Source organism: Halichoerus grypus, chromosome 10, assembly GCF_964656455.1.
Source record: "Halichoerus grypus chromosome 10, mHalGry1.hap1.1, whole genome shotgun sequence".
In the NCBI taxonomy this organism is placed as follows: Eukaryota; Metazoa; Chordata; class Mammalia; order Carnivora; family Phocidae; genus Halichoerus; species Halichoerus grypus.
Window position 1 is genome coordinate 61,684,063 of NC_135721.1, and position 14,933 is coordinate 61,698,995.

Consider the following 14,933-nt stretch of genomic DNA (forward strand, 5'->3'; position numbering starts at 1 on the left):
TTGAAAAGGTCAGTAGTACATTTTGTTTCATTTTTTTAAAGGACATTTAAATGTAATGAAAGTCAGAACTGTAATATTATCATGAAAGTAAAGGTTATGGGGTACATTTAATTGTGTTCCTTTAGTTTTGAATCTGCTTTGAGGGAGCCTGTGCTAAAATTCTCATGGTGATTATTTTTCGAGAATTTTATTACTCTTTTTCATTTTATATTGTTGGAGTAAAAGATTATATTTCTGTTTGTCTTTTTCTGTTTATCTTTGCTCAGATCATGTGTATTATCCTATTTAAGATATAAAGTTTAAGCTGCTTACCCATTTACTTTCTCAATAAAGTGAAACTGAATGTATTTCTCAGAGAACAGTTCTTTCCTTAGAAGGACTCTTGAGTAAAATTTGGTATATTCAAATGTATAGCTAGTAAATATTTAAATTTAAATAAGTATTAGTAATTTTATTTATTAAAGGCCCATGAATGTGGGAGAATTAAATATTCTGTTTTTTGAAAATATTTCTTTCATGTCTGTGTGTTCAGATTATGGAACTAAATATATTTTTCATTTTATTAAAATGAGGAAATTGAAAATATGAAGTCTGTGATGTATTATATATTCTTATTTTACACTGATTTTTTTCTTCCATAGTCAGAGCTATTAAAAGAATTTTTTTCACAAGTTTACTTTGTAAGAAATATTTAAATTTATGTTTGCACTAATAGTTTCTTAATATTTCTTGTGTTGTGAATTGATTCTCTTTAAAAAATGAAGTCTTTGTTTTGGTTTCCCAATGATTACAAAGTTTCTGACATTTTTACATTATTTTCCTTCAAATGCAATATTCTATTGCATATATTTTAACAAATGTAAAGACTTGGATAAAGTTGATACCTTTTAGAAAATAAAGGAAAACATTTCCTTTATGTGATTTTGTTTAACTTTTTCTTAACATTGTGAAAGATGAAAATTTGAGTGAACTTTTTCAATATTTTCCACAGGGACGTGATTTTCACCTTAGAATAGTGTTGCCTGAAGATTTACAAATGAAGAATGCAAGGTGATGTAGTGTTTTGTTATATACATGCATCTTGGTGGGATGTGCAGTCAGCTAATTTGGTAAAAGCTTATTCTAACCATTAAGAGTTTTGCCTAAAGTGCTTATTAGTCAACCACAAACATTTCCAGTTTTTCCAAATCAGTGTACATTTGTAAGTTTTCCATTGTGCTGAAGTACTTTCCAAAGGTAACACATGAATTTTCTAATTTATTTTTCCTTTTAAAGCTTACATAAGTAGCAATTGTGTAAGATATCTGTTGGTACAGATAACCCATTAAGGAATGTCAAGAGATGAGACTGGAAATTAGGTAGCACCTAGAAATTCTTTTCTGCTCTTAAGCATCTCAGAGAAGAGTGGAGGAAGAATCCAGAGACATTTATTAGTAGAATTGACAGGATTTTGTGACTGATTAAAAGTAAGTTCCTGGCTCAGATCACTAAGCTAGAGAACAGGTCACAGTGGAGAAGTAGGAGAGCCACCATTTTAAGACATACTAGGTTTGAAATATCAAGAGGAGATGTTTAATGTATTGGTGTGGAACTCAAGTGTGAGACATGGAATCACAGTAGGCATGGGATTTGGGGCTGTGAGTATGAGTATGGATATTTTCCAGTGTCTGCAAGTGTGGGGTGAAAAGAGAAAGCCGACATTTAAAGGACTTGAGAGTATACCAACATGTAAAGAACTGATAAATAAAGAGGAACTTGGAAGACTAAGGACTGACCAAAGAAGTAAGAGGAAAGTCTGGACAGTTGTTGCTGAAGCCAAATAGAGGCTTAATGAGGAAATGGTTCCTAGTGCTGAGTATTGCAGAGGGATCAGGTTAAATTAGGTTTCATGTATTGGCAGAAGCCAGGTTGTATTGGGTTTTGGAGTGGGTGAGTAGAAAGGAAAAGTAAACAGTACAAACTACAATTGACCCTTGAAGAGCCTAGGGGTCAAGGGCACTGACCCTTCATGCACTTGAAAATTTGCATGTAACTTTTGACTGCAAAAATTTAATAGCGTGCTATTGACCAGAAGCCTTACTGATAACATGAACAAACTGTTTAACACTTGCATGCTGTATGTTGTATTATAGACTGTTCTTAAAGCAAGCTAGAGAAAATGTTATTAAGAAAATCATAGGCGGAAACACATTTGCAGTACTGTATTTCAATAAAGATACATAATCTTTGTGTAAGTGGATCTGTGCGGTTCAACCAGTGTTGTTCAAGGATCAACTGTATTTTGAAGAAAAGGAGTGGTAGAGAAGGGTATGCAGTCAAGGAAGAGTTATAATGATCTTGTTTTTTTTGAGATTTGCTTGAGCAAGTTAATATATTCTGTTGAAAAAACTAGCAGAAAATAAGAATATCACAATAAAGTGATGATTAATGAATTGATATGACCAAGTTGGTGGCAAGGGATGGAAAGTACATTTGGAGAGGGTGTTTTCCCACGGGCAGTTAAATGAACTACTTTGCCATTAAGAGAGAAAGTAGGGGTGGAAATGGGGGTTAGCATAGCAAAAATGGAAGAGAGTCATGGTGGTCTGAAAGGGCTATAATTGGGGAATCAGAGGGGCTTCCTACTTCCAGGTAGGGAAAAGCAATTCTTAGAAGAGTTATACTTACTTAAGCAGTATTGAGAGCACAGCTGAGGTGAGCCAGTGGATAGATGAACACTAACTACTACTTACACAATTAAAAGTATCTTTTACATTAATCTTGAATTTGGAGATTATAGTGCTAGATATGCTTTCTCAAATACAAGTTCTGTATATTATGATCAAAACTGTTGGTTTATTTAACCTACCCTAGAGAAGAATCTAGTTCAGTAGAAAATTCTGCTTTGGATATGTGAAAAAAAAAAGATTTACCGTTTGCATGTCATTTACGGATTGCAGTTATTTATATTTTGAAATAAAATTAGTACCGACAGTTTGAAGACAAGACTTTCAACAGTATCAGTGGTAAAAATTTTATTAACTTGTCAGAATTATATTTATGTCATTCTTTTCTTTGTACGTGCATGTTTGTGTTAGCATACAAATAAGTTTTTTCCTTTTAATTCTGAACAATGAACAAACCATTTTGTTCCATTAAAATTTTAGATTATTATGTAGTTGGCAACTGAGAGCAATACTTAATGGATACCATCAAATAGTACAACAGGTAAGTCCTTTAAAAGGTTTGTTTTAAGCAAGGATAAGAAATTACTAAATTAACTCTTTTTTAGAGGACTACTTGCAGAATGTTGTAACAGACTGGTTTAGTAGTTGCTGAATTTTATAGGTTTCATCTCTCTTAAATATTTTAAGGATCCATGCATTATATAAAATGTTTTCTGTCTTGGAATCCTCAGCACATTTCTGGGCAGCATTTGTTCTGAAACTGATTTCCATCCTGGAGACTTTAGGGTCTTCAAATGTATTCACCCTTATCCATATCCATCACTTTTTGAGCGATTTTTTTTTTTTTTTTTTTTTTTTGCTGAGGCTGAATAGTGGTAGTAAGAAGAAATCCAGGACCCATTTAGGAGTTGTAGAGTATCTGTGGCAAAAATGGGAATGTAGTTTTAGATTAGTAACAGAAGAGATGTGGTGGAGATCGCTTAGGATCATCTATCTGTACTTAATGAACATAGATGTAAATACAGCACAGGTGAGATAACAGGCAGGATTAATCTTTTTTTTTATAACTGGAAGTTTGTATTTTTATTATTTTGAAAGATTTTATTTATTTGAGAGAGAGAGAATGGGGAGAGGGAGAAGCAGACTCCCTGCTCACCAGGGAGCCCGATGTGGGGATCCCAGGACCCCGAGATCATGACCTGAGCCGAAGGCAAACGCTTAACTGCTTAACCGAATGAACCACCCAGGTGCCCCTGAAAGTTTGTATTATTGATCACCACCCATTTTACCCTCAGCTCCAATGTAGTTATTCTTAAAGTTTAGGTTCTTCTATCTGAAAATTCCTTTAAAAATTAGGAAAACTTAAAAAAAAAATCACTATTACTAAAGAAACCAAAAATAATGCAATGCCTCTTGTAGAAAAATAAATGTAAGTAGAACTGCATTTCTTTTGATGCTTTATTCATTTGTATGTTTTTCCCAGTTTCCTATATTTTTTCTATCTTAAAAGCAGGTTATTATCTATGATAACTGACAATGACAGTCACTCACATAAAGCATTACTGAACCACAAAGAAATATAGGAGATAAACTATTTGATTTGTAGAATGTAGGCTGTCATTGCTGGCAGCATAATTACTGCAGATTTTTAGGGGGATGTTTAAATTATTTCTCTGTTTTCTCTCCACTGCCTCCTCCTCATCCAGTGTGACTATTTATATTGTATACTAGAGTTTAAGAAATGAATCTATTGAGATATTTAAATAGCCTGGAAAAAACTTGTTAATAAAGACTAAGTATAATATCTGTAACTGTTTTTCTCTACCAGTTCACCAAGAGGGTTCCTAGAAAAGTCCCAGTTACTTATTAATCTCTTTCCTGCCCTCCAGTTGGTCATATAGAACCCAGAGTTAGTTTGTCTTTGGTTTATTCTAATATTACTATTCTTTCCTTGTATCGATTTTAACTTTAGTAAATATGGGTCAAGGGAATCAGCAGTCTTTTTCTGTGAATAGGCAGCCAGTAAATTTTTCAGGCTTTGGTGGCCCCTAAAATCTCTGTCACAACTACTTCACTGGTAGAACCAAAGCAACCATAAAGAGGTAAATGAGTGGGCGTGGCTGCATTTCAATACAGCTTTATTTACAGAAACTGGTATTGGGCTGGATTTAGCCCCTAGGCTGTAGTTCACAAAAATCTGTTATACTAGTAAGCTAAGGGGGAAAATACTGTATAGAAGATGGGAAAGTCAAAGATTTGTTTTACAGACTTGCCCATCCAAAGCTATGTTAAGATGTGATTCATATGTCTCCTGCATTGTTGAAATATCTTTAAATTATTATTTTTCTCCTCTAAAAGAGGGAACAAATTCACAGATTGGCTTTGTTCAGAACTCTGTGGTGGTAGTGCAGGTATCACAAAAAGTAACAAAAATACAGTATTTTGATTTCAAGCAGAGAAGTGATGTGGAGTTTCATCTAATAAAAAATGTTACACTTGAGAATTTTCTTTGCTTTCCTTTATTCTATAGTTATTTTTAGGAATCAAAGATTTCTAGGAAATGGAATTATAGCTCTTAAATATTTATTCATCTTTAGAAGTTATTTCCTTTTTGCCTTTTTATTACAGTGTTTTTAGTTTAAAGATTGACTTCTTTTGAATTAATATGGGTTAGTTGTGAAAAGACAAAATTAACAATTGTACGTAGTTTTTAAGGTCAAGGGGAAAAATGAAAATACGGTATTGATTAATAATTCATCACTCTAATTAGATTTTTTAATTGCATAGATTTGCCTGGTTTTTATATTTTATGTTCTTTCCTCTCCACCCCATACCACCTTTTTTTTTTTTTTTAAATGTGGTTTGGTAGATTTGCTAAACTTGATCAGTTGTCAGTGCTGAAGGAACAAAGGAGTGTGTGAGATTTTAAGAGATTTTTAAGTACAATTCGGTATAGCTCACCAAAATAGATTTAAGGGCTTTAATTACTCTTTCAAAATGAAATTGGTAGGTACAGTAGGGATGGTGACAAGTACTTTAGTTCTTAAACTTTTAAGATGTAGATATATATGATATTTTTTTCATGTTCACATGGACCTGTATTTTATTTCAGTTTCAGTGTATGGAATATTCATTGTACAAATGAAATTAATTAGAAATGTTTTGATCTAGAGAATGCAGCACTCTCCTGATCTAATGAGCTTTATGATGGAGTTGAAGATGATTTTGGTAAGAATTTGTTTTCTAATACCATATTCTATAAGTCCCTTTTTTTTTTTAAAAATTCCTGTAAAAACTAACATGATTAGAATTTAAAACTTAACTCCCAGTCACTTAATGTTTTATTTTACTGTGTGTGTAAATGTGGATGATGCTTTTTTTTTTTTTTTTTTAATTACATGAGGAACAGAACTGTTAGAGGAACCAGATTGATTGTGTCAAACTGAGTACACTTGACGCTAGTCTTGGACAGGTGGTGATATAAAATGTACTCCTGGGCACCTGGGTGGCTCAGTTGGTTAAGCAACTGCCTTCGGCTCAGGTCATGATTCTGGGGTCCCGGGATCGAGTCCCACATCGGGCTCCCGGCTCGGCGGGAAGCCTGCTTCTCCCTTTCCCACTCCCCCTGCTTGTGTTCCCTCTCTCGCTGTCTCTCTCTCTGTCAAATAAATAAATAAAATCTTTAAAAAAAAAAAAAAAAAAAAAAAAAAAAAAAAAAAAAAAATAAAATGTACTCCTGGTTTGTCAGAATTCAACATGTATGGAGAGAATAGGTAGCTACACTTAAAGATCTAATATAGTATATAAATAATTTTGTATATAGCTGCAGATTTCTAAAGAACATGTTAGGCTTCATTACATACATACAGTTATGTATAGTAATTGATTATTCAGTTAATCAGTTATGCATAAAATACTTGAGTTTTTAGTTTATAGACTCTGTATTATTTAAGAAATTTTTTATTATGCAAGTTTTCAACATAAACAGAAGAGGGAAGACTGTATAGTGAATACCCATGGACCCATGACCTAACTTCAGTGTTTTGCCATTTTTCTTCCCCTACTCCTAAAGGAGAAGCGACTAGAGTATTCTTAGATTTACTTGTTTGAGAGAGAGAGAATGTGTGCGTGCAAAGTAGGGCTGGGAGAGGCAGAGAGAGAGAGAGAATCCTCAAGTGGATTCCTGCTGAGTGCGGAGCTAGCTGCAGGGCTCAATCCCAGGACCCTGAAATCATGACCTGAACCGACTGAGCCACCCAGGTGCCCTGGGACTAGAGTATTTTTAAGGAAATCCTGAACATTGTACCCATCCCTCCATGAACATATTGGTGTATACTTCTAACAGCTAAGTGTTTTTTTGTTATGTTTTGTTTTTAAATATGCTGTTATAACCCCAACAGACTTCATGGTAATTTCTTATAGCTGCTTGTTTGTGTCTGTATGCAAACAAAGTCCACACATTGCATGTTGATATGTCTCCTAAGTCTTTTAATTTCTAGCAGTGCTTTGTCTTTCCCCTACTCCTTTTTTTTTTGAATCTACAAGTTAAATAAACTAGATTATGTGTCCTATAACATTTCTTGCATTCTGGATTTGGTTTATTAGATATTCATAGTATTTTCTAACATATTCTACCTTTTTTGTGATCTAGTCTCATTTGTTCTGGTAAGAATACTTTGTGCTGCGTACTTACATTGCATGAGGAGGCACATGGTATTTGATAGTTCCTCTCTTAGTAAAGATTGATCAGTTGGTTTAGATCCATCAAATATAAAGTTTCTTACCAGCTTATCACCTAATGATTTTAGCATCCAGTGATAATCATTGCTTACATCCACTATTTCATTAGGGGTTGCAAATGGTGACTTTAAAAAATTCCATCATCTACATTTATTATCTGGAGGTCTTCTGTAGAAAGAACCTCCCTTCATCAGTTATTTGGTTAATTTGAGGTATAGCTCATGCTGGAGAAATAGGTTCATTGCTTGTTTCTTTTCCTTTTTTTTTCTTTTTTTTTTTTTTTTTACAAAAATCAGTTTTTAGAGTAATGAGGTAGCGCCTAGCAACTGTCAAAGGGAAATAATGATTTTTTTTTTTTAGTATCGTTATGAACTCATGAGTTTTTATATTCACTTTAATCATTGTAATCACTATACCTTTTGATGCATAAATTGTATCATTTTTGGTCAGTGTATGCCCCTTCATCTTGGCTCCTTGGTTCTTTTAACACCGCCCAGACTTTGCTTTCTGACACCAGTTACCCCAGTTTAATGTACTCATCCTTTTTTCAGAACTATAATCAGTTACTTCTCCAAAGAGCCATGGTTTCTTTGTAGGAAACAGTGTTTTGTTGCCACAGATCTGGAAACTGGAGTGTTGCTATTACTGGTAGGCCTTTTCAGTGGACAGAGCTAGGAAAAAATACTGTTTAGAAAGAGAATAATTCATTATGAGTTCATATTGTTATTTCCAATTCAAATTTGGCAGTATAACATTTTAAATTTTATTTTAATGCTTATATTTTACTCTGAAAATCTTGGTTTCTAATATTAACAATAATTTTTTATTATGTTTTACTTGTTATGTTTTACTTATGCTTTTCCTCTATCTCTTTTATATTTGTTTTACAAAATTACAGTACCAATATATTGCTACTAACAATTGAAAACAGTTTATTTTTTATAATTCTTTTTGAGTTTTTTATTGGCAGCAGCTGCCACATACTAAGAGCTTAGTTGCTCAAGTTGTTCTGAGTCCTTTTTTTTTTAATCCTCATAACAACCCTCTGAGATGGGGCTTTGGTAAAATGTTTGGGATCAGAAGAAAGAGTTTAAAGTCAATTTCTAAAGTTTGAATTTTTACTTACAAATCTGTAAACCCTAACTAATAAGAATTACCAAAATTGATTATGAATTTCCTAAAGGCCAGATTTCATGATAAGCTTAAAAAAGGTAAGGTGAAGAAGTAAAGCATATTTTGGTTTACCTTTCACATTGTAAAAAAGTTTGAAAAAGTTTTTTATTGGGGCACCTGGGTGGGTCAGTCGGTTAAACATCTGTCTTTGGCTCAAGTCCTGGGATTGAATCCCACATCGGCCTCCCTGCTTAGCGGGGAGCCTGCCTCTCCCTCTCCCTCTCCTGCTCCCCCTGCTTGTGCTCTCTCACTCTCTCCCTCTGTCAAATAAATAAAATCTTAAAAAAAAAAGTTTTCTTTTTATCATACTTTTCGTAAGCTATACAAATAAAAGTATATACAAATAAAACTATATATACTGTGTCCCATTAAACTCTTATTACTGGCTTACTTTATGAGGTTGTAAGAACAGATCTATTGGTCATTTAATTTTGAAGAGACACTCATTAGTTTAAGATAAAATATTGACATTGATCTCTAACAGTATTCTATTTAGTACATTTGTTGCTGCATTTCTGAATAAAATGACATGCTATATTTTAGCTTTCTAAAGAAATTGACAGAATTGGTGATAACTATTGCACATTTATGAACAGTATACCTAAAAAAAGCAAGAATTTTATTAGTTTATTTGTTGGGCTGTGTTGTCAGTAACAGGGTTTCCTATAATGTAATCACCAATGAGAGTATTAAGGATGATGTCCAAATGAAATCAGTAGTTATTGACCGAGTTTCCTAGTAATAACTAGGCATATAGTAGGAGTTCAGTATATATTTAATAAATGAACAATTACCTGTATTTTATTTATTTTTAAAGACTTATTTGAGAGAGAGAGAGCACACGTGCATGCAAGCAGGGAGAGGGAGGGAGAGAATCCAAGCAGATTCTGAGCTGAGTGCAGAGTCTGATTTGAGGCTTGATCCCAGGACCCTGAGATCATGACCTTAGCTGAAATCAAGAGTCAGATGCTTAACAAACTGAGCCACCCAGGTGCCCCACAATTACCTGTTAAAAGAACTCTGATGTGGCTAGGTTTTTTTTTTTTTTTTCTATTTTAGGGCTTAGTAGCTGTGTTGCTAAGGCCTTAAAACTAGGAAATGGTAAAGTTAGGATTTAAAACCTTTGTAAAGCCTGTGATATTTCTAATACGTACCTTGCCTCTTCTCCACAAAGAATGCTTTGATTCTCTGCCTTTGCCCTTTTTCCTATTATGGTTCTGGAATAGGAGTAACTTGTCTGACCTAAGGTAGAAGGTAGAGTTTATGAATGTCATAAACCTTGGATTAAAATACATTTTTATTATCCAAATTTACCATCCATGTATGTGGATAGCAGTATTTAATATTTCTGGATTAAAAAAAATTTCAAAAGAATTGCTGAAGCTGTTTTATATGTAAGTATAGGAACTATACGGACTTGTTTTTTTTAGTAACAGGATAATCTTAATAGTAAAAATTTTTTATGGACTATCAGGCAATTTATAGATAACATTAGGTATTTAGTTTATTAAAGAAGCAGTATACTCCTGTCTTCTAGGAGCTTACCTTCTAATTAAATCCAAACTGACATTTTGGGTTTTACAAACCTGCCTTCACAGTTTTGTTGTTGTTTTTATCCTAAAACAGATTTAGAAAGTAGTTTCAGTTAATAGTCCTGATTTTGAAATACTGTTTTGTAAAATCTTTCTAGTATTATCTCAATTTAATAGTATCCTATCCTTGTTTAAAAACAAAGTATAAGGACTAATAGATTAAATATATACTTAAAGAAAAAAGAATTATACCTTTTATTAGGGTTACAGTTAACAGAGACATTTATAATTTTTATACTTGTTCTCATCTGGTTTTATTTACTGTATCTGACTTTTTTATTTCTTATTTTTTAGATCATATGAACATATGTGTAATTTGCAGATACATTTATTTTTACTTTCCAAATAAGATGTCTGTCTAGGTTAGCACCTTTGAAGTAATTGCTAATATTCAGCCTCAGCAATTCTAGTAATGTTTGTATTGCTTGCAAAAAAAAAAAAAAAAAAAAAGTTTTTTTTGTGGGGGGAGTGGGATGCATAAGCCATCTTGAAGATGATGATTCCGCATAGATGGAAAAACACTTAACCTGGTCTGGGAGTAATAAAGAATGTAAGTCAGTGAAAGAAAGTAGCAGGTGATTATTTACTGTGGCAATAAAGGGTTTTTGTTTGTAAGGGTGTGATTCATAACTGTATACAAATATATCTGTCTAAACAATGTACTTAAAGAGTTCAGGCTTTTCTTAAAGGTGCATGTTTCTTTATATCAAAGTTATATCCACAGGAATAGAAAAATAGTGACGCCTTGAGGGTATTTTTAAACTCTTGTCATCTCTGATAGGCATAATAGTCTAGGAAAATATTGAAATCTGAAGTTTTTAAATGTGAAAATTGACATTTTCACATAATCTTCAATGCTGTCTTTCAACTTTTTCCTGTCTTTGTATGAGAAGGGGAATGATTCAGCTGGAATTTCTATAAGAATACTGGACACTTTAGTGAGGCACAAAGGAGATTATGAAGTTGTTTTGTAATCAGATAGTAACAATTTACTGTCTAGCAATCCACAGCAGATTCAGTTTTTTTTCTTTTAAACAGGAGGTTGCTTTAAAGAATAAACAAGAGTTGTATGCACCACCTCCTCCTCCCCAGTTCTACGCAAGCCTCATTGAAGAGATAGGAACTCTTGGTTGGGATAAGTATGTCTATTTTGAAATGTTTCAGAAATGTCTTTTTTTTTTTTCTTTTTACACATTGCAATTTATTTGCAGTTTTAGCAATTTATTTTTTACCTGTTTTTAGTCAGCGTTTCATTATAATTAGAACTTACTTGATTATAATTGATACCTGATCCTTATTGTGGGTATGAATTAAAGAGATATCATCATTAACAAACTGATCTACAAAGTAAAATAATAAAATTTTGAAAAAGAACATTTTTATGTATGAAGTAAGATTTTACCATAATTTTACTGAACATAAACGTTATTTTAGTTTTATTGAGGTATAATTGACAAATAAGATTGTAATATTTTTAACGTGTACAGTGTGATGATTTGATTTACATGTACATTGTGGAAGGATTCACATAAACTCATTAACATATCTATCACCTCACATAATTGCTTTTTTTTTCCCGGATGTTTTTTGGGTCATTGTTCTTGTGACTGTTATAGAATGGAGAGTTTTAGGAACTTCTGATTGCCATTTTCACTGACATCACTCAATATATTTACTGTCATTTTCACTGACATCTTGCTATATGTTTTCTGTTTGTCTTATGCATTTTGTGTTTTTTTCTCTTTATCTGCTTTCATTTGCCTTTATTTGGATTAATCAAGAATTAAGTTATGCATTCTTTTATTACTCTTTTAGAATTACCTTGGAGATTTCAACATATGTATAGCAAAATACACATTTTTACTTTTACCGATTTTCTTATAACGGGAGGATCTAAAACTCAATGTATTCACTTCTCTACCTGTTGTGTTATTGTTATCATGCATTTTAATTCTATATTTAAAATTGGCAAACATTGTTTTTAAAGTCAATGTATGTGTATATATTTATATATATATACACAATTATATATTTATATATTATGCAGTACAGTATGTATGTATAATTTGTATGTAATTTGTGTATTTCTCCCAGTGTTCTTATTTTTTTATTTTATTTTTATTTTTTAAAAAGATTTTTATTCATTTGAGAGCGAGAGAGAACACAAGCAGGTGGAGAGGCAGAGGCAGAGGGAGAAGCAGACTCCCTGCTGAGCTGGGAGCCCCACTTGACGCGGGCTTCCTTCCTAGGAACTGGAGATCATGATCTGAGCCGACCGGCAATGCTTAACCATCTGAGCCACCCAGGCACCCGGTATTTTTTTTATTTTTTAATTTTTTTAAAAGATTTTTATTTATTTGAGAGAGAGAGAGGGAGAGAGTCCATAAATGGGGGAGGGGCAGAGGGAGAGGGAGAAGCAGACTCCCCACTGAGCAGGGAGCCTGATGTGGGGCTCCTGATCCCAGGACCCTGGGATCATGACCTGAGCCCAAGGCAGATGCTTAACTGACTGAGCCACCCGGGTTCCCCTCTCCCAGTGTTCTTCATTCCTTCCTGCATTTCTGTCTTTCTGTCTGGAATCTTTTTTCTTCCTCACTAAATAATTTCTTTTAATATTTTTTTGATATATAATCGACATATAATACTAGTTTTAGGTGTATAACGTAGTGATATATGTTTATATTATGAAATCACAACAGTTAGGCTAGCTAACCTCCATCATCACACATACTTACACATTGTTTTTCTAGTGATGAGAGCTTTAAAGATTTACTCTTTCAGCAACTTCCAAATATATATTACAGTATTATTAATTATAGTCACCATGCTGTACATTACATAAGTGGAAGTTTGTACCTTTTGACCACCTTCATTCATTTCACCTCTGCCTCTGGCAACCACCAGTATGTTCTCTGTATCTATGAGTTTACTTTTTTTTTCTTAGACTCGACATATAAATGAGAGATCATATAGTGTTTGTTTTTCTCTGACTTGTTTTACGTAGTGTAATGCTCTCAAGGTCCATCCATATTGTCGTAATAGCAGGATGTCCTTTTTTATGGCTGAATAGTATCTCATTGTATATTTGGTGGGTGTGTGTATGTATATATGTATATGTGGGTGTGTGTATATATATATATATACACACACACTAAGTTTTCTTTCTCCATTCATCTGTTAGTGGATACTTAGGTTGTTTCCATGTCTTGGCTATGGTAAATATTGCTACAGTGAATTTGGGGTTGCAGATACCTCTTCAACATTTTGATTTTGTTTTCTTTGGATATATACCCAGAAGTGGAATTGCTGGATCAAATGGCAGTTCCAGTTTTAATTTTGGAGTGTGTACAGATTTCTAATTTCTGTATCTTCTGTGGATTTTTCCTTTTATCCTTAAATGTTTCTTTTAATCACTGGTAATACTTCTTGCCTTAATGTCTACTTTGTTAGATATTAGTATAACTACACTAGATTTCAGTTTTTTTTTTTTAATTCTCTGCCTTTTCCCGTATTTTCTTTTATAATTGTTTAAAAATATTTTCTACTAATTCCCATAATCTAGATCCCCTGGAGTCTGTTTTTAATTTTCTTTCTTGTGGTTTTCAGTCATATCTGTTGCCATATCTTAGCATTCCCAGTACTTTTTTTTTTTCCCCCCAAATTGTCTTTCTTTCTCCTTTCCTCTCCCTTCCTTCCTTTCCCTTCCACTCCCCTAGCCTCTGGCAGCCAGTGATCTTTTTATTGTCTCCACAGTGTTGGATTTTCCAGAATGTCATATAGTTGGAATCATACATTATGTAGCCTTTTCAGATTGGCTTCTTTTACTTAGTAGTATGTGTTTAAATTTCTTCTTAGTCTTTTCATGGCTCGTTAGCTCATTTGTTTCTAGTACTGAATATAGTTCCATTGTCTGAATGTACCAGTTTATTCATTCCCTTACTGAAGGACATCTTGGTTAGTTTCTGAGTTTTGGCAGTTATGAATAAAGCTGCTATAAACATCTGTGTCCAGGTGTGTGTGTGTGTGTGTGTGTGTGTTAGTGTGTGTTTATCCACATTGATAAATACCAGGGTCTACTACTTTTTTTTTTTTTTTTAAGTTTTTATTTAAATTCTAGTTAGTTAAGGGGCACCTGGGTGGTGCAGTCAGTTAAGGGTCTGACTCCTGGTTTTGGCTCAGGTTGTGATCTCAGGGTCATGAGATGGAGCCCCTTTCTGAGGTCCACGCTCTGCACAGAGAGTCTGCTTAAGACTGTCTCTCCCTCTCCTGCCACCCCAACCCCCACGCGTGTGCACCTGCTCTCTCTCTTTCAAATAAATCTTTAAAAAAAATAAATTCCAGTTAGTTAACATAGAGTGTAATATTGGTTTCAGGTGTACAGTACAGTGATTCAGCACTTCCGTACAGCACTGTGTGCTCATCACAGCAAGTGTACTCCTTATATCATCACCTATTTAACCCTTCCCCCCACCCCTTCTCCTCCAGTAACCATCAGTTCTCTATAGTTAAGTCTGTTTCTTGGTTTGTCCCTCTCTTTTTTTTTCCCCCTTTGCTTGTTTTGTTTTGTTTCTTAAATTCCACATGAGTGAAATCATATAGTATTTCTTTTTTTTTTTTTGAAATCATAGTAGTATTTCTTTCTCTGATTCTCTTATTTCACTTTCTAGCTCCATCCATGTCATTGCAAATGGCAAGATTTCATTCTTTTTTACGGCCGAATATTGCATTGTATGTATATACCACATCTTCCTCATCCATTCAT

The 14,933-nt window shown here is 33.5% G+C and overlaps 1 protein-coding gene across 8 annotated transcripts in view; it reads left to right on the forward strand.

The window, feature by feature from the left end:
* Nucleotides 1-14,933, forward strand: part of FANCL (FA complementation group L) — an 88,057-nt gene that overhangs the window by 14,095 nt on the left and 59,029 nt on the right. For 6 of the 8 annotated variants that reach the window (XR_013441806.1, XR_013441807.1, XM_078056533.1 and 3 more), the window contains exons 2-5: nucleotides 992-1,050; nucleotides 3,147-3,207; nucleotides 5,838-5,894; nucleotides 11,210-11,310. The exons of 1 other annotated variant lie outside the window; for it this stretch is intronic. Coding sequence is in view for 5 of the 7 variants with exons in the window: in XM_078056533.1 (XP_077912659.1) it covers nucleotides 992-1,050; nucleotides 3,147-3,207; nucleotides 5,838-5,894; nucleotides 11,210-11,310 (278 nt within the window). In the remaining 2 variants the exon portion in view is untranslated. The remainder of the gene's footprint in view (nucleotides 1-991; nucleotides 1,051-3,146; nucleotides 3,208-5,837; nucleotides 5,895-11,209; nucleotides 11,311-14,933) is intronic. One more of the 8 variants, XM_036117103.2, reaches the window with a different exon arrangement.